This window comes from Pseudopodoces humilis, chromosome 2 (assembly GCF_049639895.1).
Source record: "Pseudopodoces humilis isolate 2021_Gansu_Grassland_sample_001 chromosome 2, ASM4963989v1, whole genome shotgun sequence".
Lineage (NCBI taxonomy): Eukaryota > Metazoa > Chordata > Aves > Passeriformes > Paridae > Pseudopodoces > Pseudopodoces humilis.
This window is the reverse complement of record NC_142201.1, coordinates 58916391-58943000: the sequence shown is the minus strand read 5'-3', so window position 1 is coordinate 58943000 and position 26610 is coordinate 58916391. Positions and strand designations below refer to the sequence as shown.

At 35.5% G+C, this 26610-nt stretch overlaps 1 protein-coding gene across 1 annotated transcript in view; it reads left to right on the top strand.

Annotated features, from left to right (window-relative positions):
- Nucleotides 1-26610, top strand: part of VWA8 (von Willebrand factor A domain containing 8) — a 179516-nt gene that overhangs the window by 74928 nt on the left and 77978 nt on the right. The window contains exons 21-25 of the mRNA XM_014250977.2: nt 9456-9532; nt 21772-21847; nt 22480-22615; nt 23930-24049; nt 25952-26157. Of these exons, the coding sequence (XP_014106452.2) occupies nt 9456-9532; nt 21772-21847; nt 22480-22615; nt 23930-24049; nt 25952-26157 (615 nt within the window). The remainder of the gene's footprint in view (nt 1-9455; nt 9533-21771; nt 21848-22479; nt 22616-23929; nt 24050-25951; nt 26158-26610) is intronic.

Sequence of the window (26610 nt, the reverse complement as noted above, 5' to 3'; positions counted from 1 at the left end):
TTTGTTTGCAATAGTCTTTAAAAAATGGTCTAACACAAAGCACTAATGATCTAACCAACAGGGCAATGAATATAAAATGCTAATTATTATTAATGTGTGTATATTGAATAGTCCCATCTGTTTAGCATCCTTGTTATCAACTTGAATTTACAAAGATGGTGCATTTGAAACCTCTGTAGACTTTTGATGGATAATGCCAGCTTCTCCCAAAGGTTTAATCTCTTCATAAATAAAAATTGATCTATTTCATAAATGAAACAAGATCTATTTATTCTATTTCATAAGCAGTGCTGTCTATGCCTGCTTCCAAGCTGGTGTTGAAAATGTTATGTAGTACAGATTGCTTGCAGCACCTGCAGTGAAGGAATAGCAGGAGCAGGCTGAGCCACAGGAAAATGGAGGCAGGGACAGAGTCCATAATGACAGCTTTTGCAGTCCTTTGGTGCCAAAGCAAGAGTAGCAGGTCTGGGGACAGCAGCCGTGGTCACCCAAGTGCTCAGTGGCTGCCAGACAGGTCCATGGTGAATGAGACAAGTCTGAAATCAAGCTGGGAACTCCAGTCAGTAGGTCCAGGCTGGGATCAGCAAGATACAGGGCCAAGCAGAGCATTGCCACAGTGCAGGTTGGGAAGGAACCAAGGAAAGGGCTTGAGTGTAAATGCAGCTCCCAAGGCATGGGGGACAAAAGGAACTCCAGCAAGGCAGGAAAACTATTTCAGAGCTGACCTTCAATACCAACAAGTAAAACCCTAGGCATGGGGAAAGAGCTTGTGTAGACCAGTGGTGGTCTGACACGTGCCTCATTTGGCAGAAAGTTTTGAAGACTGTGCAAGTACAATTATTAGGACATAAGATATTTTTCCAGCAGTTGTATTCTCTTCTCTAGTAATTTAATGCATGTCATATTTTTTCCCATCTTTTGAGTCTCTAATTGAAGACAGCAGTAAAAGATTTGACTGGATTGAAGTATTGGAACATATTGCTTTGATTCCAGACATCAGCTCAGCTGTACCATTAGGTTGGAAAATTAGTTGATTTGCTGAGCTTTCTCTTTAGCAAATCAGCAATACTGTTGGGTTTTTTTAAATGCTAACATAATTTTGAGTACTTCCAGGTTTACTCTTTACAAATTTTCTCCACAGTTTTTATGCGTGACTAAGACCAACATGCTTTTTCCTTTCAAAATACTGTTTTTAAGCTTGAAGTACTGTATTTGCCATTCTGCAGTCTTTCAGAACCACAGCAATCATTCTTCATTTCTCAGGAATGATCACTAACCATTTAGAAATTCTTTGGATAATTCCTTAAATATTTTACTGTAAATTTGTGCAGCTTGTGATGAATCATGTTCAAGTACTTTAAAAGAAACCATATTACATCAATTGCACTTTCATGCAGTATGTGGAGATACCTATTGAAAATACTAGACTTTTTATCCATTTTTTGTAAAGAAAATTATTTTAAAAATGGATTCTTTTTTTTTTGTTGTTCATTTACTTTTATCAGCTCAATCTGTATGAGAAGCTTGGATTTTTTGATTCCTTGATATCACATCAGTGTGTGCCTGTGGTTCTCATTTGGAAGAAATAGATAATAATTTTGAGGAGATACAAAGTACTGTTTTGAGTTCCTTTCTGTTAAACTTCTTGTTAGTGAATGAGTGAATCACAGAAATTCAGTGTAATAACTGAAAATTCAAATTCTCTGAACCTAGGTATTTCAAAACATAGGGCTAACATCCCTTTGAATGCTTGTGTCATTTCCTAGTTATTTAATTGAGTTGGCATTTACCTTAGGACATAATTTGTTCTTTCAGAAGGATGACTGTGTAAGTATCTCCATTCAACTGTAACTTAACGTGCAAGGCTTGACCTGTAGTCTTTCTCTTGGAGTCTGGATTTGGTTTTAGTTGGTTGACTAAATGTGGTTTTCCACCTTTGCCTCTTTTGTTTGCACAACACATGAACACACACAAAATTCCTGTTAGCTTAAGGCCTCTGTCTTTGCAAAGTCTGTAAATGTGGTTTCTTCCATAAATCTAAGAGCTGACTGATGAGAACCCTTTTACCAAGATTGTTTTCAAGACAGACTGTGACGATTAGTGGTGGATGTTAGGGATTGGCTTTCTTAATGAAACTGGGGAGAGTTTAAAGATAAATGTTAGATGCCAACAGATATTTTTAGAAGTGCTCGGTTTCTGAAGTAAATGACTTTACAGCACTTCATTCATGTTTGTTCCCTGGGGCTTATATGGCCCAGGATTTCACAGCATAAATGTTTTACATGAAATATAAATATTTGTTTACAGTGGTTAATGATTTACTTTGGATGTTAACTGGAATGTGTTTCCATTTCATATACAAACTAATAGGTTTCTTTGAGTTCAGTGGATAGATAAGAATTTTCAGCTGTGAAATAGCTTCCAAGTAAAGGACATGCCAGTGCCTTAAATATGGGTTCTGATATGGTTTCCTGAGTGAGCCTGTAGTCTTGGTGTGAATGAGACCATCTATGGCCATCTACAGTTTTTCAAAGCACCTTCAAAGCATCTTCTTTGGCTAAGAGTAAGGAGCTGTGTATTACTCTCACACCAGCAGGCAAAGAACCACAAGAGCCCCCAGCTAATTTAAATGTTGCAGTGACTGTTTACGCACTCAGTAAATACATATCTTGCAGTGGCTTTTGAGCTTCATGAGACAGACTGGAGTAGTGATTCCTACGACCTAGGAAAATTTTTAGGCTGTGTTTTTGCGATATTTTTCCTGATTGACAATATGCAGTTCATGGATTTGCTGTCTTTTACTGTCTCCTTGGATTTTCTTTGGCAAATGCAAGAGAAACTATGTTAATAAATAGAATTTGTTTATGTGAAAAACCCTGGAAAATAGCACTGGCTGAAATTATTTAATTTTGTCTCACAATTTTAAATGTTAAATATAATATTTCCTGAATTGTTGTATTTGGAGGTATGTAAAGAGATGTGTTGGGAGCTTTCACCTTTATTAGTCATAGGCTAGGTCTTGGCGACCATCAGCTGTCTTTGAAGATACCAAACATAGTATTTATAGTTACATAGGATCTGTGGCTTTCTGGATAGAGAAGGCTCACAACCCTCTCACTTCCAAATTTATTGCCTTTAAGTTCTAAAACACCCAACAGCATGCTAAGCAAAATGGAAGTTATTTTTTTTGGCATCACTCTGTTGCTGTGATTTATTGAGTGAGCTGTTCGGAGGTAGAATGAAGAATTCTATGAAGTTGCTAGATATTTTAAATAATCTGAAAGAAATCTGGCAGCACTTGTTAAAAGTTTTGATATGAACCCACAGTAAGTAGACTACCAGAAGGAAGTGAATTATGAGTACTGTGTCCAGCCTACAAAGGTGATGAGTGGACTGGAGCATCTCTCTTACAAGGAAAAGTTGAGGAAGCAGGCCCCGTTTAGCTTGGAAAAGGGGATCTTGTCAATGTAACACCATTATCATTAAAATGATAAATACATTAGGGGTGGATGTCAAGACATTGGGGCCCAATTCATTTCAGTGGTGCTCAGCAACTGGATGAGGACAATGGGCACAAACTGAAACACAGGAAGTTTCATCTGAATATGGGGGAAAACTTCTTTACTGTGAAAGTGAAAGAGCATTGGAACTTGCTGCCCAGAGAGGCCATGAAGTTTCCTTCCCTGGAGATTCTCAAAACCCTCCTGAGTGCAGTCCTGTGCAACCTGCTGTAGGTTTAGCAGGGCACTTGGACTAGATGATCTCCAGAGATCCCTTCCAACCCCAGCCATTCTGCGATTAAAAGAACTTAGAAATGTAATGGCATTCTGGTACATCTGCTAATATATTTCCCTGACAGAAGAATGTAATTTCATCCTTTCTGCTGCCTTTCTGAAGCTGGGAGATCAACTTACATGAATTCTGGGGCTCACACTAGGAATTTATTTTATTCTTGAAGAATTTAGTAGGACAAATGACTGAGTCTTTCTTAAAGATATTTAAAATTACATGCTTGATTAGATCTCTTCTTCTAATATAATATTTTTATTCCTAACTCATTGTGAAATTGAATTAAGTACAAACCAAGAGTGTAATAATATCAGTCATTGAAAAACTTGAAATAGCAAATGCTTGACATTTCAACTTTTCTAGAAATAAGTCTTGTTTTCCTGCTTTAAACTTGTTTAAAAATAGACAGTTTCCTCTGCAAGTCAAGAATGTACTATCCTAAACCAATTTTTTATTATTATTTTGAACATGAAGAAACTGAGCTCCAAATGTGCTAAACTGGCCCAAACACTATGATATTTCTTGTCTAGGGAATTAGGTATGACAGTTGTGGAAAACTCGGAAAATACTTCTTTGACTTAGTACAGTCAGTGTGTACACATACGAGAATAGACATGCTTTTTAAATGTGTCTCTGTTTACAGTATTGCTTTCTGCCTTTACACATTGAACTAAAGAAACAGAATTAAAAAATAAACAATGAATTGATTTTGCTTTTGGATATTTCTTCTCATAGTTTCTTTTCATCATCAACTTTTCATGTGCTCCTCTCCATTGGACCACAGTTCTCTTACCTCACTGGAAATGCAATGATTGTATTTAGCCTGACAGGGTTGAAGGGCTCTGGTTATACTTAAAGTCAAAAAAGAGAACTCTACAAGCTTATCTAGAGCTACAGTCAGAGATGTATCCAAAGCGTTCCATTCATGATTCCTATCAGGGAATTAAGTTGATTCTTACGGTGAGATTTTCTTCTTTTGCTGTCACTATAATTTTTGTGTGCCTCAGAAGATAAACTTGTAATAAAAAATGAGATACTAAACCACAGAATGCTTATTTTTTTAATTGATAAATATGTAGATTGCAGCTGGGGCAAGAGTTCAAGTCACCTCTGCTTTTGGATAATTATTTAATTTTGATGCTAACATTCAAGGAAGGTAGCCATGATAGGGTCAATTGTAGTGGTCCTCTGGTAGCATTGTCTAGAGTCTGCTGTTGGCACACCTCTGCAGTTATTAAAATGCATTGTTCACATTTGTTCCAAGTCGGGCTTCTCAACACCTGGAGTGTATGAAAAAATTCTGCGTAGGTACTACGAGTCACTTTGCTGATAGTAGTACATTTTTTTATAAAACCAGATGGAGATACATCCTCTGGTATAAAAATCACAGCCTCAGCCAAAATACATGCATTGCAAATGTCTTTGTTGACAGAAACATACAAGGTGTGGCCATGAAAGGTGTTTGGTGCCAGACCCAGTGTTAGAAATGGCATGTTATCAAAGGTGGTTTTTGTTATCTTTATTTTCCTATTTCAGTGAGAAGTTTCTGTGATAATGCTAATACAGTACTTTATATGACATTAGAAACAGAGAACTCTTGACATGAGGATTCTGTGTACTAAAATTGTTAACTCAAATTTGTCTTTCATTCTCTAATAATACAATTTTAAAATTAATTATAAAATGAAACTTCTTAAGGTGAAAAAGTGATAAACTACTTTTTTAACAGTTTCAAAATTTGTTTCATTCTTTTATAATGAAACAGGTGCTCTGATATGAGGAAGGTGTGATTGCAGTGTTTCAGCTGAAGGGCAGTACTGAAGAACGCAATATGCTTTAGTATGACCTACAAATCATTTAGAAGAAAATAAAAATGAGTTGTTTGTTTGGGGATGTTTTTTTTGGTTTGGTTTGGTTTTTTTTGCTGAGAGGCAGGCTGTTAATTTCAAAAGCTTATGTCCAGTTCCTTTGGACTTTATTTTCTTAATTTGGGCTGTGCAGAGGATAAATTTGTCCCACTACTGTCAGGTCTGCATCCTGAATTGCAAACTTCCTCCTGGGACTTATAACAATCTTGTTTTATTTGAAACTGCAGCTTCTGCTAGGAAATTAAGCCATTTTATCCTTGGTAGCAAGTGTTACAGTGTCAGAAGGATTTTTAACTAAGGGATTATTTTGCCTTCTAATTGCATAATTTCTTGTTTGTTATTCATTAGTGCAGATATTTACTTCCCGTTTTTCTATTTCAGTTGTCCCATATGTCTGATGGAGTAAAAAATGTCTAATATTTACTTTCTGAAGTATTTTTATTCTGTTCAGCTGAAACACCAACACAGATGTTCTTTTCTCTCTAATTAGCATATGTTTATATTTCTGTTAAATTAAGTAACTGCAATAGTGTGTATATAAATAGCACACAGAAAGTATTAATGGCAAACTGGCTTGTCCTCTGAATGTTACCTTAGGCTGCAATAATTGCAAAATTATATGAGATTATGTTCTGAATCCAATCCAAGTTCAGTTTAGTCTTTTAGTATGTTCATGTATGGGTGTCCAGAAGATCCAGCTTGATCTTTGATAGTCAGGGAAAAGGAGGGTGACTTTGTTGCCATTTTTGTAATTTCTTAAGTGGCTGTGACTAGAGTTGGTTTGGCTTGTTGTTTTTTTCCAAAATGTATTAGCATTTTCCATGTTTTGTTCACCTGAAGAAGACAACTACACATATTCTTTATCCCATGGAAGTCAGGTGAATTTGGAACAAACCTGCTCTTTTTGGCCTTACACTAATACATAGTATTTAAGCAACAAACTCATCTAAGCTCTTGTTTTTTGCAGTTTCTTAATGGTGCTAAAGAGCCTTTTCAATATCTTTGTCTATTCCTTTGTATTATATTGTTACTTCTCAGTGGAGTAGCTGAGACCAAGAGGAGTGGTAACTTGTCATGAAGTAGGAATGTAGAGGGATGGAATCAAAAAGCTTTGATGTGAACTTTGCTCCAGCTACTTTTGCCAACCAGAGATTTTATGTGGTACACCACAGCCTCTGTGAAGGCACACAATGTACCCTCTGAAGCAGTTCAGTCTAGAAGTTGGGCAATGTTAACTTGTTTATAATAGCTAAAACCTGGTGGGAATGCCTTTTGGCTTTTAAATAGTGCATGCACCTTTTAAAAAATGCATGGTGTTCTGAAATTGAAGTATACTTAAATAAAAGGAGCTATGAGGAGAGTGTGGTGAGATGCACAGATTAAAATGAAGAAAGGGTGAGATGTGGTCATGGCACAACTCCCACTGACTTCAATGGGTTGCTTTGGTAACTGTGCTCTTTCCCTTCCTCCGCAGTGGTCCTCCACCATGCATGTGTCCTCTGAGGATTCTCAGAAGTGAGGTGCTCTCCTCAATACACTTTGTGATGATAAGAACAAATATGCAAAACCAGTTGTTTGATCCTCTTTCTGTTGGAATGGGAGAAGAAGAAAAACACTAACAGTATTATTTTGTAGTTGGGAAAATATTTTTTTCAGGCATAATTCAAAGAATCTATCATAAACATAAAAGCCACATACAGTTAATTAGTATGTATCAGTTAAAGTAAACCACTTTCAGTTAATGCAAATGAAAGCCTTTTTTTTTTTTTTAATTACAGTAACCACTTAGTTTAATATTAAGTAAGTTTTACATTGATTCAGTATGTTGATCCATTTCATCATCTTTGTACTTGCCACAGTTGGCTGGAGTCCCACTCTGCACTGAAACAAGATAGGCAATCTTCTTGGGATCAGTACAGAAACTATGTGCAGACATCTGTCCAGCTCTCTTTAGCTCTCTTAGGAGAGGAAGCTGCTTTCAGCATGGGTGTTTTGTGCTTGACATTAGAAATATGCCTGTTTATTCACCCATTTATGATCTGACTGCAAGTAGCAGGAAACATATGTGAATAAAACTGTTTGTGTGCACCACTAGGGAATTCTTAGCCTGTGTCTGGTTACTTTTAATGTCACTGATAAAATTTCTGAACTTGCATATTTCCTCCCAGATGGGTATGTCCTATAAGATCCTGCAAGAACCTGTGAGCACAATTTCATCCCCTTCCACAGCAGTGGTGAGCTGTTTCAGGTGGCAGTTTTCAAAAACTACTGATGAAAGGTGTTAAGTGTGATGCAGCTTCCTACTACACCTATATAAAGCTATAGATTCTTCTGAAGAATCAGATGGAAGAAGATTTGTGAGGAGGCGTGTGGCAGAGCACTAACAGAGTTGGCTCTTCTGTGTGGGAGTCAAGTCTGCAGTAGATAGAATGTAGGTAGTTCTATTTTTGTCTTCTCTGCAGTATTTTTTCCCCTGCTCTCATAGTGAGAACTCTCATTCTGTGATTTCATTATACATATGTACGTGATTCTCCATTCTTACAAATGTAGACAGACTGTGGTCCCATTTTAAGAAGCTTAAACAGTTTGCAATTCTGCAGCTGGCAGTTACCATCACTCAGCTAGAACTTACAGTCATAAATGTCATAACTTGCAGCTCTGAAGGCTCCTATTCTGTTTCAATGCCAAGTGAAACAGATTAGTGAAACTCAAATTGGTTTAATCTAATCTCTTAAATCTTTCTTTGGGTTATATTTATCTTCTGTACACTGATGTGGACTACTAGATACATTCATGCAGTCAGAGTGAGACTATCAGCAGAGGGATAGTTTCCTGTCAAACAGCTTTCGGCTGGTCTGTAATTGAGCTTTTCATTCTGCTGTTTCCTTTTTCTTTGCAACGTGTAGCACTCTCACTGGCATTCTGAGCTTCCAAGTCTGCAGACACCTCCTTGCAGGGGGGATAAGAAATTCTGCACGTGAGCTGTCATCTTGATCTGCATCTACATTAGCATTTCAGACCAGATCTAGAATGTACTTTTGAAGGGAATCTCCTTACTACAGTTTGGTACATGCTCATCTGTCTTAGAATGAGAGTGAAATGGGTGGTATTCCCCAGCAGCCGACTTAATTCATGCTCTTTGATAATTCCTTCCCTGGGACCAGGTTAGACCTGGACTGAAATACCAGTTCCTAAAATGCTTTTATACAGTGCGCCAGGGTGTTGGTAACACCTAATTCACTGTCATAATTTTTCACAGCTTGCTAATGCAGACATCCTTCAATAGAGTTATAGATCCGTTTTATCTCCAACTGAATTCTGATTCCATCTGGGTCTCTTTTTGTAACTCCAGTGTAATGGGGTCAGCAACTATTACCAAAGCTGTGGCCAAATTCTATGGGACAGTTACAGGATGTTTCCTATGACCACCAGGAATTAACTTTGCCTATTAAGTGCAATACAACTTCTAGCATTGACATTGCAATACCTTTGTGAAATAAAATGAGTGGAAAAACTTGTGTTAGTTAAATAATGCACAGTATGTGTGACATAACTCTAGGGACACAATCCTATTTCTGGTTATTATAGTAAGACAGATTTTGTGTGTATATATATAAATATACATATATATAATAAAATAAATGTGTTCAGAATTTTCTGAAATAGATTGAAGTTGTATGTACTATGAAGGAATATGGTGAGCATTCTAACCATTTTGGCAAGTTACCTTTTCTGTCTTTATAACTCTAAAACATGTACATCTGTATTATGTCTTAATATTATATTTGTTTACTGCAGGGTGTTGGGAAAAACAAGGTTGTTGACAGATTCCTTCACCTTTTAAACAGACCCAGAGAATATTTACAGCTGCATAGGTAAGAATGTGTTAGATTAACATACTTCTTGTTTTTAGTCAAATTTCTCATGTTATTAAAACTCATGTTTCTGAAGTTTAATGTGTTCTTACTGTTTGAAAAAAGACTCCTTATTATGGGAAGTGGCACACAGACCAAAGGAATGTGTCTGGCAGAGGCAATAAACTGACAGGTTGAGAAGTGGGTACAAGAATGTAATGCAATCACCTTTCTTGATACATGAGGAAGTAGAAGTCAAAGTGTGCTTATGCTAAACTTTGTTCAAAATCAAGTTATATTTTGCGGTCATTTCTGGAAAGACTTCCCTGAGCATGAGGTATTGTGTGAGGGAAAAGGTGTTTGAATATATCACACATCAGACAAGAAACATTTTACATAGTAAAGGCTTTTTGGCTTTTTCCTTTGGCACTCCTGCTAAGTTCATGTATTTCTTTCTCACTCATAAAAGTTTGGATTAGAAAATTACATCATAAGGTAAAAACAGACTTCAAGACAATAAACCAACTGAAAGCAATTCAAAAGCTGAAATAATAGGAAATTATCTGCCTGATTTTTATGACATGAACTTGAAACTAATAAATGGAAATAAAGAATAAGTATGTCTAGAAGACTCATTTTCAATTGAACTGAATCCCTTTTCAGCTTTATTCCTAATCTTTCTCTCTTTGTCTTCAACTTCCTAGCTTCATCACCCTGTCTCTTTCCATAATCAGTTTTTAAAATAGTGCCAATAAAAATGTCGACCTTTGCTATTAACAACACAGTCTCTGTAACACTTTCTCTCCACTTTCTCACCCAGATTTTTGTCTTCAAATGTCCTGTACTTGTATTCCTGATATTTGGATAGCTCTATCTCATTACTTTTCTGTTGCTGTTTTCATTTATACTATTCTATACTTCTATATTATTCTATACTATTCTAGACTTCCATCGCTTCTATATGAAATACGGCTTTTGTGACCTCCTACTTTCAGCTTTGCATTAACTTTCCTGGTTGGAACAGCCACTTTGTCTGGATAAAATACTCTGACTTTTGCAAATCCCAGTTATGTCACAAAGTACTACAGTATTTCTGTCCTTTTGTGTGTTCTCCAGTGAGATGTGATGAAGCAGAACAGTGCTTTCATATGAATTTATATAGCTCAGGAAAACATTGTATAAGCACCATGTTTGGGGTTTTCATGTGGCTGTAGAATGTTGCAGCATGCTAGTTGAGACATCACTAGGAAGTGATGCATTTATTGTCTCGCTAATACAGTGTTCTGTAGTCTCTATAAGGTATTGCTCACGATTACAAGGGTTTAGAGATAGGTTGAAGTAGAAAATGAAGCAGAAAATGGTGTGCAGTCCTGTGCAGTTTTACAAAAATAATTAATGAATATAGAAAAATCAGAATTTTCTGTTTCCTGGATAGCATTTTGGAATGCTATGTGAAGAACTCAGTCTGTATAATATTTTGGTTATACTTTACAGGGTATTTAAACAAGGATTACAGTATTGTTAGTACACTCTTCTGGATTCAAAGCAAAGTAAGAGCAAGTTTACAAAAAACCCAAACAGTTTCCTAGTAAGCTTTTTCATACTTTGTGGGAGAGATTCAGTCAGTAGCTTATGGCATAGTTTACTTCATTATAAAATATTCTAGAATGTGCACTTCATCTTTGATAGTCCTGTGTGTTTCTTCAGATTTCCTAGCTAGCTACTGTAAGTACCTTTAAGCATGCCAAGGAAAGTATTTCTAAATATAATGATTTTAATGGTGCTTGTATACCTGAATTACAGATCTTGACAAATTTGTTAGAGTGTGGTTTTTTGTTGGTTTGGGGTTTTTTTATTGTCTTGATGAAAGAGTGTAAGGAGTTCTGCTGATCTAACTCTATGTATGTTCAATGACATTCAAACACTAAGTACTTACCTTAGAGGCAGTAAGCTATTACCAGGTGTAATTTTAAAATCTCACATTTTATGTCTGTACTTCAAGAGGATGAGAGAAGATAAAAGACAGAAAAAGGAATATGTTTTTCCTTAAACTTCCTTTCTGATGTCTGTATTTACTTGCTCTGCAACTGATTCACATGGGAAGGGTCAGCCTGACCTAAAGGTTTTGATTGCTTATGGAGGTTATAAATCCTTTCTCTTGACCTTTCATGCAGCATCTCATTGAAAAGTGTTAGTCTTGAAATTTGTAAGTCTTATAAATCATTTTGGTGCCATAAAGCAGAAAACCTTAATGGAAGGAAGCTGCAACTAGATTCAATAATGAATCCAAGAAATTAAGAAAAACATGTGCTTGTGAATTACTCAAAAAGTTGGCTGCTTTCTCTTGCATTAGCAGCTGATCAGGAGTTGACTAGCTCTCTCATTGCATTAGTTGTGGGGTTACGGAAACAAGTAATAGGGCACAGGCTTAACACAGCCTCTTCCTTAGACTGCACTTTTGAAGTATTTTGCTTCTTTTCTGTGTTAAGGAAGAACTTTCATCTACCAGGATTTCCCTGTCACTCCTTTCCTAGATGAGTAAGTTTTAGCAGAGAAATCCAAAATTTTGTATATCTTCCTGGTATGTTTGTTTCCATTTTATTCACCCAGGACACCGGCTACATGTTACAGAATAAACAGCAGCTTTACCTTGTCCAATATTAAGGAATTTTTAGGAGTTCTTTATAGAAATTAAACATGTAGTGCTCTTACAGCCAGTAACTAAGAGACTGTCTGTAAGAAAATTTGATGTTCTCCAAGTTAATGTGAGAGTCAAGTATTTGTGTTGCTCCTAAATTAGTGAACCCTGCAAAGCCTCATTATTTTATGAACCTTTCTGTTACTACTTTTGCTATCTCTCCTGCGGGTGACGTGGAAAGAATTTTCCAGTGGTTCTACACAAAAATCTAAATCTGAAATTTGATTTAAACTAAACTGGTATTTCATTAAATCATGTAAATAATTTTCATGGACACTGATAATCATAGAATCACAGAATGTGCTGAGTTGGAAGGGAAGCACTAGGATCATCAAAGTCCAGCTGCTGGCCCTGCGCAGGACCAAGAGTCACACCATATACCTGAGAGCATTGTCCAAATGCTTCTTGAACTCAGACATGCTGTGACCACTTCCCTGGGGAAGCTGTTCCAGTGCCCAGCCTCCCTCTGGGTGAAGAACCTTTTTCTAATATCCAAGCTAAACATCCCCAACACAACTTCAGGCCATTCCCTGGGGTCCTGTCACTGGTCACCACAGAGAAGAGATCAGTGCATGCTCCTCTGCTTCCCCTCATGAGGATATCTTGCTTTATTATTCTTTATTGTATATTTATGTTTAATTATATCTTGCTTTTTTCATTCTCTTGTGATAATATCTTATTTTGAATTACAAAGTCTCTAAAACCAAGAAGGTTCCACAGAAAGAAGAAAAAAAAAAAAAGTAGAACTTTAGGGAAGATTCAGGCAAGAACACATGCCCTGTTAAGACTGTAAAATCCTTCTTAGCACTGATGAGAGCAATAGGTAAGTATAAAACTGTAAGCTCCCATCTCTCCTACATAAAAATGTCAGAAGAAAGTATCATGAACTTTAAATAGTTGTCTCTTTTGATATGATCAAAGAAAAAAAAGACTAATTTTACTTCTCTTACCATCAAATTACTAATTTCACACAAAGAATGGTTTTGCTGGGATAAGATGTTCTTTATCTGTCATTATTTAAGTTTGAATCTATTTGGAATTAAATCATACTCTCAAGCATTTTTTTATATTTCAATTAGAATAATTTCTCCTCCTTGCAGTTACTATTTTTGTGATGACTATATATACGGAATGACAGCATTTATTCTTTTGTTTTCAGTGCAAGCTTGATTTATTGTTCCAGTTTGGGGATTTTTGAAGGATTTTTTGCTTTTGTTTGTTTTGTTTTGTTCTGTTTTGTTTTGTTTTGTTTTGGGGACTGTGGAGAGACTTCTGATAGAAAGTTTCCTAAAAGCCTAGGTCCTGACTAGGAGGATGTAAACTAGTGACACCATTTTTATGGCAGTTTCTGGTGGTATAAATGAGGTGCTAAATGCATAGGCATGTGGATTAATACATACTCATCAAGTTTTTTGAGTCAAATTTTGTTATCTGATCTTAGCTTTCATCAAAATACACTGCTATGCTTAATACAAAAGAATAAAAAATAAATATGTGTAGTTTATTCTGATACACTAATTTAGGCAACTAAAAACAACTGGAAAAATACTGGGGAGAACAGTGTCACCTCAAGACCTGTGAAAGCTGTCACCTCTGTTCTGTTGGTGTTGGATTTGCTTTAGGTCACATAGTCAAAAAGAGATACTGGTAACATGAAATGTCTGAAATTATCATCTGCCATCATGAGTCGTACTCTTAATTATTCTGATAGCAAACAAAAACCTCTCTGTCTTGGTAGTGCCTTTACAAAAATCAACTGCAGAACATCTGTGTTCTAAGAAACTTGTTAGGTTCAGGAAGGCATGAAGTTAATTTTTCCATGTCAGAACCTATTCTTTAAAGTTTGGTGTACATTGTGCTCCTTAATTTTTTGAGATATTCAAAATCTGAATGCTAAACACTGTCTTGAGTACTCTTGAGTACTTGACTCTAAGTGGCCCTCTTTAGCAGGGGGGTTGGACTAGATGACATCTAAAGGTGCCTTCCAACCTCAACCACTCTGATTCTGGTATTTAGCAATTTATGAAAGGTAGCAGCTGGATGACCTCAGCTAGCTCTTGTTCTAGGTATGTTGTAGTAATATTATAGTCTTAAAAAAAAAAAGTTAAAATTAGTTTATCTTCATAAAATTATATAATCAGGAGTGGTTGTTGCATGGGGGAGACCATTTGCACAGTCCTTAACTGATGCTCAAATGTGTAAGTAGGAACAGTAGTTAAAGTTATGAGAATTAAGAAATGACTTCAGACTCAACATTGTTTTCAGAACACAGTGTGTTAATGAGATTAAATTTGATAACTTCTAGACTATTTATTTATTGTTATGATATGCATGTAAATAATGAGTTGTTGTTAAGCAGAAGTTTCCCAGATATGTTTCCAACTTCATGCTGTGTCAGCAACAGGTTAGCTGTAGCAAAAGAAAAATTTGGAGCCCACAATCTCCTCTGCAGACTGTCTATCACAAACATTCCTCTATACAATTGGAAATGATCAGAAATAAAGAGTACTGATCCTTTTCTGTTGTGATGGGAACTTGGTTACTCTTAGCTAGTGGGAGAACTGGATCCATCCTCTGAGCTTCTACAGATATGGCCACTGAAGTCATGAAAAGTAAAGCTAGTCAACTTCAGCTCTAATGTTTTTGATGTATAGATCGGCGTAAGAACATCACCATCACTTACAGAAATAGAAGCTTTTGATGTGTAGACTGCAGTGTAATCTACATCAATAATTTATTGATGGCTATGAATGGATTTTCTGCTGCTCAAAACCTCAGTGAATCTGCAGATGTGAAATTATTAGTTCCATTCCATTGTTCTCCTGTGTATCAAGAAAATAATCTTCTAGGAAATTAGTTCATTGTGAAAAAAAGAATATGAATCTTCACAGAGTCATATGACAAAAAGAGGGAATGTTTTTTAGTGTATGAGGGTTGTTCTCTATGGAGTAAGAAATATAGAATAGCTTGTAAATATGATGTGATGGCTTTTCATGAAAATAGAGAATGTAGGAAGTTTTCTTTAGCTTTTGATAAAACAGGTTTTACCCCTAAATTAGGCATGTTAATTCTTAGTTCTCCATGTGATATCTTTTTCTTACAAGTTGAGATAACTTATTTTTCTAAGCATTTACATACAAGCTACAGCAATTTATCTTTGTTGTAAATGTGATGTTTGTCAATGGAATACTAACCGCTATTGAAATTCTATTTTGTATCTGATGATCTTACTATTCTCTTTCAAGATATTACACTATCTTGTTCTATATGCCCCAATACATTTCCTTTCAAAGAATTTGCTTATCACATCTTGCATTTGATATCACATCTTCCTGTCAGAGTTACTATATTTATTCTAGTGACTGATGATTGGAAAGTGTGATACAGGGTTCATTTTAAAAATCTACTGTATTTTGTGTTGTGCCTTTTCTAGTTCCCTAATAAATTACAGTAATCTGATGATCTTTTTTTCTAAAACTTACCTGAGTTTGCATATGTTATCCTTTTCAAAACAAATGTAATTTTACTGTGATCTTTAACAATCAAATTAATGGGGAATTTGGGGTAGGAAAATGAGCTTGTGGTGTCCCTACAAGCAATACTTACTACAAACTGTGCATTAATCTTTAGATCTTAATTTTCTTTCCCTCTTTTTCACTGCATGTAATCAGTATAAAATCTAATTATCTGTTTCTCCTATTGGGATAATTTAAAACTACCCTTTCAGCTTTATTGACTTCAGATTTTTTAAATTCTAATTTAAAAAGTTGTTTCAGAAGAAACAGCTTTTCCCAAGACACAGGTGGATAATAGAATTATAGTGTAACTGTTCTCAGAATTGCATTTAATTATTATCTCTTGAAAGAATATAAGACTACATTAAATAAGTTAAATGCTGATATAGCTCTGCAGGTCTGTTTTTAAAAATGAACAATACAGAAAAGTTCTCTCTGCTATCTGCAGAGGTGATATAGCTCTGCAGGTCTGTTTTTAAAAATGAACAATACAGAAAAGCTGTCTTCATAGTGGGCTGTTGAAGTGTTCTATAACTGCACTGGTTTATTTCAGTTGAACACAACAAAGGCTGAGGGGTGGGTGGAGGTGTTGTGTTTTTGTTTGTTGGCAGCCAAACAACAAAAGTCTGGGTAATTTTTCCTCAGGATTCATGAATGTTTAGATTATTTTCTTTTAATATTGTACTTCATATAGTGTGTTCTTTATTCTTTATATAGCTCATGTTTGGAAATAACTAATAAGATGACACATTTTTGTCATGAAGATTTATGTTGTGAAGTGCTGAGTGCATTAACTGTATAATAGGTGTCTTCATGGTTTTTTACTTGTTTTTTTCCCTGTTTTCTTAAATGCATTTTCAGCCAATACAGAGTTGCAATGCAAAGCTTCCAAGATTTCATGCCAGCCGATGGTCCCTGTTTCCAATGTTAGCTTTTCATAAGCTGGCTGACTAGCTCTGCTATTGTCAGATTCCAGGTGTTAGAAAGCTACTTCATTTGTCTTTTTTGTAGGAGTTGAATTGAGCTTTAATATCTTGCTGCATGGCTGTTATGGAGAAATAGCTCAGGTTAGAAGACTGTTGTTTCATTTTCCTCCAAAGCTGAAGAAAGAGTTTCTCACTGTTTACTCAATTAAATGTATTCTTACAAGCAAAAGGGAAGCTGCAGGGTGTCATGTTTCTCCATTTATGGGTTTTACAATTAGGGTGAGTGAATTTTGCATCTTGTTTTGGCAGATGGATCACATACAAGTAATTGTGTAACTTAAGATTTAAGCATATAACATGAATTAAACATAATTCCCTTTGACCTTTCTTCTGCCACCTGCAGTCATACTGAGTAATCAGTGCCTTTATAGTCAAAATAATTTCTTGCATTTTAAACAAACGTATGTCCTGCTGAGTAGCTGTAGCAGCCTAGCAGGGGAAGTAAAAAAAAAAAAAAAAAGGTGGATTGGTGGATTTAATTATCAGCGCATGCAGATAAGTCAAAAAGCCTTTACAGGGTCATTTTTAACAGAGCAATGAGACATCTGGTTGCCTTTTCAGATATTTCAGAATTTTCTAAACATAGCAGTCAGATCATGTAATGCAATGCCTCTGTGATGGGTTGGCTAAAGAAATTAATTTGTAAATGTCAAAATCATGCAGATTGATTCTTTGTGTTGGGATTTGCCTGCTCTTCATCAGGATAATCCATGAATGGATTAACTGACCAATTAACAGCTTCAAATGGCCTTTGGACTAATTAGTTTTTCAAATACTCTTTAAAATTAGGTCACAGCAGATGGCTATATTCATGTTTGATTGGCATGTAATTGAGAAGAAATACATATCTTTGTACATAGGTATTTAGATAATAGATGCTTCACAGAAGTGAAGAAGAATTTCTAGAATATATATTCTGCATCTCTGATTTTTCCTTTCAATTACCATAAAGTTTTGTGTGCTGAATCAGAAGGCAGCCAAACCTGAGCTTGGTTTATGTAACCACATTACCATGAGCAAGGATCCCTAAAATACAAGGCTGCCTTGCACAAATAATCTCTTACCCTTTTAGCCTCAGTGTAAGTACGTATAGAAGTCAGGACTGCATTCTTCTGCACTTGTCAAGATGGAGTAATTCCAGGGAATGTGAGTGTTTGTGATGTTAGCTGGGGCCCTGACACTGTGTTCTGTATTTGGGCATAAGCCTTCCTGGGGATTCAAATCTTAAATTAAAGTGTTGGAACACCTTTTGTTAAACTAGAGGATAACATCTAACTCTTTGAGGTTGATGGAAATTTCTCCTGGCACAGTTCATAGTTCTCCAGAAGGAAGGCATTGCTGTCAGTGAAACAGAAACTATCACAGTAGTATGTTTGAGTCAGTCTGCAGACCTCAGAAATAGCTGCCTTTAGGGTAAGTAATGCAGCAGTAGCAAAAAATAAATAAAAGACAGTGATATGAACTAATAAAAAACATGAGAATAATTCTCAGAACTCCTACTATGAATTGAGTGGTCCTGTCAGAGGAGTTCCTGTATTTCAGTAGTAAATATTTTTCTTTTTTTTCTTCCTTTTTTTTTTTTTTTTTTAATTTTTATTTTTTTTAAATTGAGCACTTGTGAGAATGGCTTCCTTGATAAAACTAAAAGTACATTCTTAGGAAAGACATTAGTGAGCTTTTCATATTTTTCTTTTACAATCAGGTGAAGACAAAATCGGTTCAGTTAAGATGACAGTATGTCAGGCAGTTTTTCTCACTCACTTCTACGTTCCCACATTCTTCCTTCTTTGTGTCAGACCTATTTTCATCTGGGGTGCTAAATGTTATGAAATTAGGAGGATTTGGTATTCATGTCTTTGTTAGACCCTGTTAGTTAATATTAAGGCACTATTATTTCTAAGTGAAAGTGAATTGGAGTTTTTAGTTCCTTTCCGGTGGCAATTTTAAGTGCCAGACATATTTTACATTTAGGAAATGCTGCTTACTGTGTTGTTCAAAAATATTTCAGACTTAGTGTATTTTTATCTTTCTATATTTCAGTGCCTTTACATTTACATTGTTCATTACAAAGTGGAAATTTAAGAAAAATCCCTAAGGAGACAGTTTATTTTTAGCCATTCTTTACTATGTTTGGGTCATGGTAGGTTTCTGAAGAACAGAAATTAATGATATATAAGTGCATAGCATATGATTCTGAAAGGAAAATAACATTAATCTGTAATAACCCTTTTAAAATCATTCTTATATACATGTCTGAATGTAATAGTCTAAGCGAATACAGGAGTTTCACATACACTTAAGTTATCAAGCCAATGGAATTAATATTTGACTTACATTTAATTTCTGTAATACATTGCAAATCTGCCAATATATTTCCTTAAATATTAAGGCAAATTATCAACAAAGCAGAAGAAAAATAAAATAAGAAAAAAAATTAGAAGACAGATTAAGGATGTAAATTTTTATTTTAGTTTGATACCTTCTGTATTTTTTCTGATTTCGCTACTTTTGTAATAGCACTTGAATGAAGAGTTAACTCTTGTAGTGTTTATTTTCCCCAAAAATATGTCAATTCTGTCTTCTCCGAAGAATGAGATCATCCTACGGATTTGTGTGGGCTGCTGATTATTATGGAATACTGAGTACAATTTAGTATTCCGTGTTAGAGGGTTGTAAGTAATTTCTGCAGAGCCAGAGGATTAAATCACTCAGCAAAAGTAAAATACTGTCTCGTGTTACAGTTAAACACCATTTGACATTCTTGTCTTTCCTGGTGTCATCACCTGTGACCATCCACAGCATCACTAGATACCTTTATTTCTGGATGTGTTCTGTTCACTTTATTGTTTTTCACGCATTAGCTCCTAAGTGCAAATTTATGATCTGCAAAGCATCCTGTAATTCACCTTCCTTTACATTATTCTTGGCCTATGCTTCCTTGGTCCTCTCATTTTCTCGCCTTTCTATTACCTTAAAGACATCACAGTTCAAATATAACAAATTCTTCCCCTTTTTACCTTGTATTAATTCCATAGAACATTTTTCCATGAGTTATTTCTGACTAATTAGTACCTGTGACTGTGACCTTCATATAGGCTAGTACAGAGTATATGAGTATAGAGTATATATTTAGTTTACACATTTTAAAATTCTTCTGCATCTTCAGCTGTATAGGCTTGAACCAGAAATGTTAACTGATAGTGGAGGTAGGCTGATGCATACAGTCTGAGACTTTAGTCCCTAAATAATGTGTCTTCAAGAAACAAAAATCATTGGTTCGTTGTTATTTTTGGATCCATTATTGATTTCTCTACCCAGTGTATAAATTGGTTAGACACGCAGGATGACAGGAGAAGCTTTGTTTTTGTGTCCATGGTAGGATTTCTAAGATAATAGATTAGTGCTACTGCTTATTTTAGAGATTTAAAAAAATTATATGTTGCAAGTGAATACAGTGTTAATATAACTATTTGGGACTTGACAGACATTTGATGGCATTAAATGATATGAAGGTGGTCCTATCTGTGTAACCTTTCCCCTTCTGGACTGGAGTTTAGATCAAGTAGATAAACATTAGAAGTCTCTCTGCCCTCTGCTTTATTCCTATGCATGGAAACTATAGGGTAAATAAATTGTGGGCTTAAAGCTAAACAAGAAATTATTAGTTATTAGGGACAGAAATCCTGCTGACAGCAGTTTCAAATGAAGGAAATGTGCAAGTTATGCTCTCAGTTTAAAACTGTAATTGGAAGCTGGCCACTTAATAGTGTGGTGCAAACAGCACTGTTTGATTTCCTGTACCCATGGAGCTTATCAGAATTGTTGGTTTTTACAAGGTGTTGCAAAATTAAAGATAGAACTAAGTGGGTATTTGGAAGAGTGAGTCAGCTAGGCTTAAGCAAACAGTTTTGTTAAACAACACGGCTGTGAAAGGTAAGAGATTTTTGTCGCATCAAACGTTACATACAGTGCAAAGGTTACCAACCTTACCAATGGACCAATATGTGGATCTCAAGCAGTGTTGGGAGAGGTTCTCGTGATGGGTTTTGTCCTTTTGTGCTCAACCCATCTTTCTTTTGGCACAGACTAATCCAAATTTTGAAATACAGCTGGAAAGGGATGGCAAAACCAACATGCCCTAAGACTGAATTTCGTGTTGCCTATGAAAGCGTGGATGTCATGGGAACCTTCTGTCATGACCCACCTCTGGATTATTCTCTAGCTCTTTGGTCCCTCTGACCCCCAAAGTAAATGGGATTGATTATACAAATCTTGACAAAGGTCTGGGCAAGTATTTTGTACAATCAGCAGGGGCTTTCCCTAGGTTATGGACATAATTTTTGTAGATGAATCCATTATGGTGATATCTGTTGCTTCACCTTTCTGAATTTCAACTGTTTTTTATTTAACTGTACATTCCAAGATGATTAAAATAGATGAAAATAGTGTAGATTAAGGAATATTCTCATTAAATATTGTAATTAGCATTATTTTAAATTTTTAGTAAAGATAATAGAGCAATTCAAACAAAATTTCAAAAAGAAATCCTGCTCCTAAAGCCTATGTCCTGTATAAGAGCTTATACTGTTCATGATACTGTCAAGCCAGAACTAAAAATAATTTAAGAATTGCACATTATTATTTGTTGGATTTGTTTGTTTATAGGTTTTTTGCATGATGATATATGGAGAAGAACAGCTAAAATGGTAGAAATTCCTGTTTGTCACATAAATGACAGTTTCAGCATACTTAACTAGAAATAGTAACATCAATAATATGTCTGCATACAAAAAATACAGATTCTCTTCTCAGCGGTTTTGTTTTCAGGGTTTATGAGAAATGGAGAACTACTGTGAAAGTCTGACAGAGGCAGGGATACTCACACTTGACCACTAAGCTGGCATACTGTTGTTGCCAGTTATTCAAATATTCTAAAAATAAGATATTTTTTCTTCTTAGAAAAAGAGACTATTCAGTTTTTCATTTATTCATTTTGCATTTTATTGTGACTAAAAATTCTGCATATTTTTAATTAATACCATCTGCTTTTCCACATTTCAGGGATACCACTGTACAAAGCCTTACCCTACAACCTTCTGTAAAGGATGGTCTTATTATATATGAAGATTCACCACTGGTCAGTAGTAGCATTTGGATTTTATATTTGGAATATGTTTGATTTTAAATGTTAGTAATTTGATTTTTCATGGCACATTGGGTGAGCATAGTAACCAACATTTTATTAATTTTTATTTGGTCACATTTGTCACATTTGCTGTGCCAAATGTGAATAAGATGATAATCTTGGGAGTCCCCACACACAAAATGACTATGGAAAATAATTTAGTGTTACCCTGACACATTCTAACTGGTAGAGTCGTATTTGCCTCCTTCTCCTTTATAGCACCTTACACCTACATGCTAAGTTCGGTCCAAACAGCTGTTGCAGCCATCCTTCAGTTCTTTCAGCTACATGTTGACAGTCTAGATGCAAACTGGCTTTGCACTTCTCTGTCTGCACTCCAAGTCCTTCATAGTCAGTCTCCTCATTTCCCTCCCTAGCACACCTGTCCAGGAGAAGTGGAAACTTTCTTGTCTCACCTGCCTCCTCTTCCTTCTCTTGGGATTTGGTCGTAGCTTATCCCTGTTCTGAGTCCCTTTCTTGTCTCAGTGCCACTGAGGTGTCACTGCTGCTCACTCAGAAATCCGTAATACGGCTCCTTGTAGGGATTTGGCTGGTGGTGATGTTATGATTCCTTTCTCTTCTAGGTAAAAGCAGTGAAGTTTGGACATATTTTGGTAATTGATGAGGCAGACAAAGCACCAACAAACGTTACCTGTATCTTAAAAACTTTAGTAGAAAGTGGGGAAATGGTTTTGTCAGATGGAAGACGAATTGTTGCCAGTAAGTATAGCGAAAGCGTTTTCATTGTTTATAATAAAACGTGACATGTTGCTGGTTTTCAGCAATTACATTGCTCAGTAGTGACACAAAACAGTCCAAATGGATAAATTGTTTGTTGCTAAAAAGTTAACAATTAAAGAAATTAATAATTTTCTTTACTACTTTTGCAGTAGCCACAAAGGTTTACTTAAATTAGCATTCTTGTGGATTTTGCTGAAGAATTAAAAAAAAAACGGAACTCAGCGAAGTGTAACTTGACATCTCTGCTTCTCATTCACCATAAGAAACAAAGGTCTAGTTGATAAAAGTATGATCTTGTTTATGCCCATCTAGACAGTTGGGGAATCATTTGATCAGGTCTAGAATGAAGATGAGTATATCTAGGGTCAAATTGTTAAGAGTTTTATCTAATCAAGTATTGCATATGGTTACTTGATGATATGCTTACTTCATTATTTAAATATATCCTGCAGGATGAGAGTAATTTGGTAGAATTTAGTTCATCTGAATTTCAGGAAATAAATATTTTTCATTATTTTTCAAATAAAGACCATATTTGATGGTGTCTCTTGATGATACTAGACACCATACTTTATGCAATTAGCTTCATTTTAACAATATTGGGAATAAAGATTGAGTGTAGCAATCATTCAACACTCACATGGCACACCTGAATTTTGCTTGTCATTATAAACTCTAGGTGGGCTTATTCTAAAATATTTTCCTAGCCAAATTTTTTAGAGGCAGGATTCCAAAACACCATGTACCACTGGAATCATGCTGAAGGGGAACAAGGTTCTGAATGGGGTCAGACTGAATAGTTTTGGAGAACTAGAGTTTTCACATGTGTTAAATAATGCATCTCTGGCTTCTCACAAATTTTTGTAGTAACCAGGAGGAATTTCAGTCCTTTCTTTCCAGACCAAATAATATCAGACCTATATAAAATCACATTTTATTCACCATTGGCTTCACCATTTTAAAGAAATTAAATATAAAGGGGACAGTTAGTCTGCACCCCAAGAACAGTGGATGCGTTTTTATATTTTTTCAATTAAACACTTTGGTTAGATTTTTGTGAAACAAACTATGCAACTTTGAAATGAAACCTAGAAAACTCAGTTGAATGACATGTAAGAAGCTATTGAGCCTTTTTTTTTTCCCTAAATGTTCTTCTAATTCTAAGAAGAATTTACTTAAATTAGAAGAATTTTTCTTTTAATTCTGAGAACTCTTCACCTAATCTAATTATGTTTCTTTGTTGAGTAATGCAAAGCTTAAAGAGACAAGTAATACATTTTATTTCTTTTCTAGATCATGCTCATGTAGATGGGAGAGAAAATGTAATAGTTATTCATCCTGATTTTAGAATGATAGTTCTGGCAAATAGGCCTGGATTTCCTTTCCTGGGTAATGACTTTTTTGGCACATTAGGTAAGTGATTCATATTATTTTATGATCTTTAATAGACTTCACTAATAGAATATCTGTCTTTATTAATTAGATTTCATGAGGAGAAGGGGCCCTTACGCATATTGATACTTTGTTTCACGTAAGACACTAAGACAATCATGTAAATTTACATATCTTAATAAAAGTGCCCGAACTTGCCCTGAAGGGAAAAGGTGTATGTGATCATCTGTGTTAAAACTATTTTGTTTTGTGGGATCTGGATGGACATTGCAGACAGAAGGTTATGGGAAATCTTTGTTAATGAGTGTATAGAGTATACAAATACAGCAAACAAATTAACTTAAGCTTGACACCTGACATCTCTCTCAACTGCTCACTATTGGTTTTTTCCCCATACAAAACAAGCCACAGTTCAGGTGCTGTCCTGTTTGGTACAAGAGATGGTAGCTTTCATTTCATTTCAGCAGTAAAGGCTACTGTATTTTTTGCTGCTAGCACTGTGCTACCTGCTTCTTAATCCTCATTTGGTTCTCCATGCATATAGCCATGTATGATAGCCGTAGTAAAATACATATATTTGACAAGATACTGAATTCATATCAGTGTTAGGTAAGGCTGTCCAAATGCCACATCAATTATTTTCATATCAACAGAAGCCTTATTTTGGAAAGCTCCTGGTAGGTCCCAGAAATTCTGTGTCAGCAAAGATTCCCTGGAGCTTCATCTCACAGCAAAAGCAAGAAATTAAGTTGCATAAGAGCAAGTGGTGAAGCATCCATTGGCCCATATAGTCGAGTGTTAGTCTAAGTGGGGTCTGGCAAGGTTTTGGCATTGCTGTTACATAATGGCTGTGAACTGAATACCCTCCAGACTCCACTGACTCTAATATCTAAGTTAACTTAGCCATTTATATGCGGGAACCTAATTTATGTAGTTTTGCCTGTTAACTTTGGCCATAATGATTATTCTGCAAGAAATAACATACTCAAAAAAGCAGGTGCAAACCCAATTCCGTATTACTTAGTAGGTCTTTGTTTTTCAGGTGAGGTTCCCACTGAATGGACATTCTCTGTCTGAAACTCACTGGCTCTGATTTTCACCAAGCTATGTTGCCCCAAGAGAATTTGTTGTAGTGTATTTCTTTTTCATAGCCTATTTTCCTCCCTTACATGGACCCGTTAAATAAAACCAATCATACCAGTGTTACTGCTTTTGATCCACATGGCAGAGGTGTGGTTGGGATTTTGGGGTTCTTTATTGATACTGTCTTTCCAGCTTAGGGTCTCTTCTGCTTTTAATTCAAGTTCTTTTTCTGCAGGATCTGATAATTCTTCTTTAAAGTTTTGTACAACTTTTCAGAGAATTTTTATGAATAAAATTGATTTTTAGGTTATATGATTGGGATCAATATAATGCCCATGTATGGAAATAATATCATGTCAAATTTCTTACCCTACTTCAAGACAAGCAGGGAGAAAAGATAAATTCAGTATTTCCTCTAGACCTCTTAATTGGGTTTGCTTTAGGGCTTTCCTGCATTTCAAGATTTTCCTGCATTCTATGGTGTTTTGAAGGGGTTCACAAACAGGTTCCATTCAACCAGTTAGGTTTTCTTAAAATCTTTTTTCTCTAATTTTTTCCCAGCATTCATTTGACTTGTGTTTCTTCTTGAAGGCAGTTTCTCCCTTAGGATATCAGCTTCATTAAAATGACAAGAGAGATCTGTGTGTTTTCAGAAACCTTGATGTTCTTCATAGTTTGTACTTCCCATTTTTCACAGTTTTAACAACTTGGCACTCAGTATTTTTGGGTCTCATCATTTTTATTAAAGGTGAAGTATTAAACTTAAAGGGTCTGTTGTGATGATACTTCTTTATAAATAACCTAACTTTGTTTGTTTGTTTTCTTGTTTGTTTTTTGTAGGGGACATTTTTAGTTGTCATGCTGTCGATAATCCCAAACCACAGTCAGAGCTGGCAATGCTTAAACAGTATGGTCCCAATGTTCCAGAGGCAATTCTGCAGAAACTGGTAGCTGCTTTTGGAGAGCTCAGGAGCTTAGCTGACCAAGGAATTATTAACTACCCCTATTCAACTAGAGAAGTTGTGAACATTGTAAAACATTTACAGGTACAGTGCATCAGATTCGATTAAAATCTTGAGTTCATCAATACTAATGTTTTAATGCCTGATGGTTTTAGAAAAAAGATGCCATTATTGTTTGTGCATTTTTATTTAATTCTTATGAAACATTTCACATTTTGAAAGAAGCATAATATTCAGATGTTCAGATAGTCAGAGGGTAAGGATCACAGATGTACATGGGCAAATATTTTTTCTGCATATTTATTTATAGATAGAAAAAAAACCTGTAAGCCTGTTTTTCTACTGTGTGAGAACAAAAATCACATACTGTGAATACAGTGTACAATGTTCATACTGGCCCTCATTATAAAATTCCTTATTTAAGATATAATGCTTCCAGGACAGTGCAACTGTTCATATTATTCTGCTATAAATTTTGTGGATTTAATCCTTTCCTGTGAAAAAACAAGTTCCTGCTGCATAACAATAATACATCCA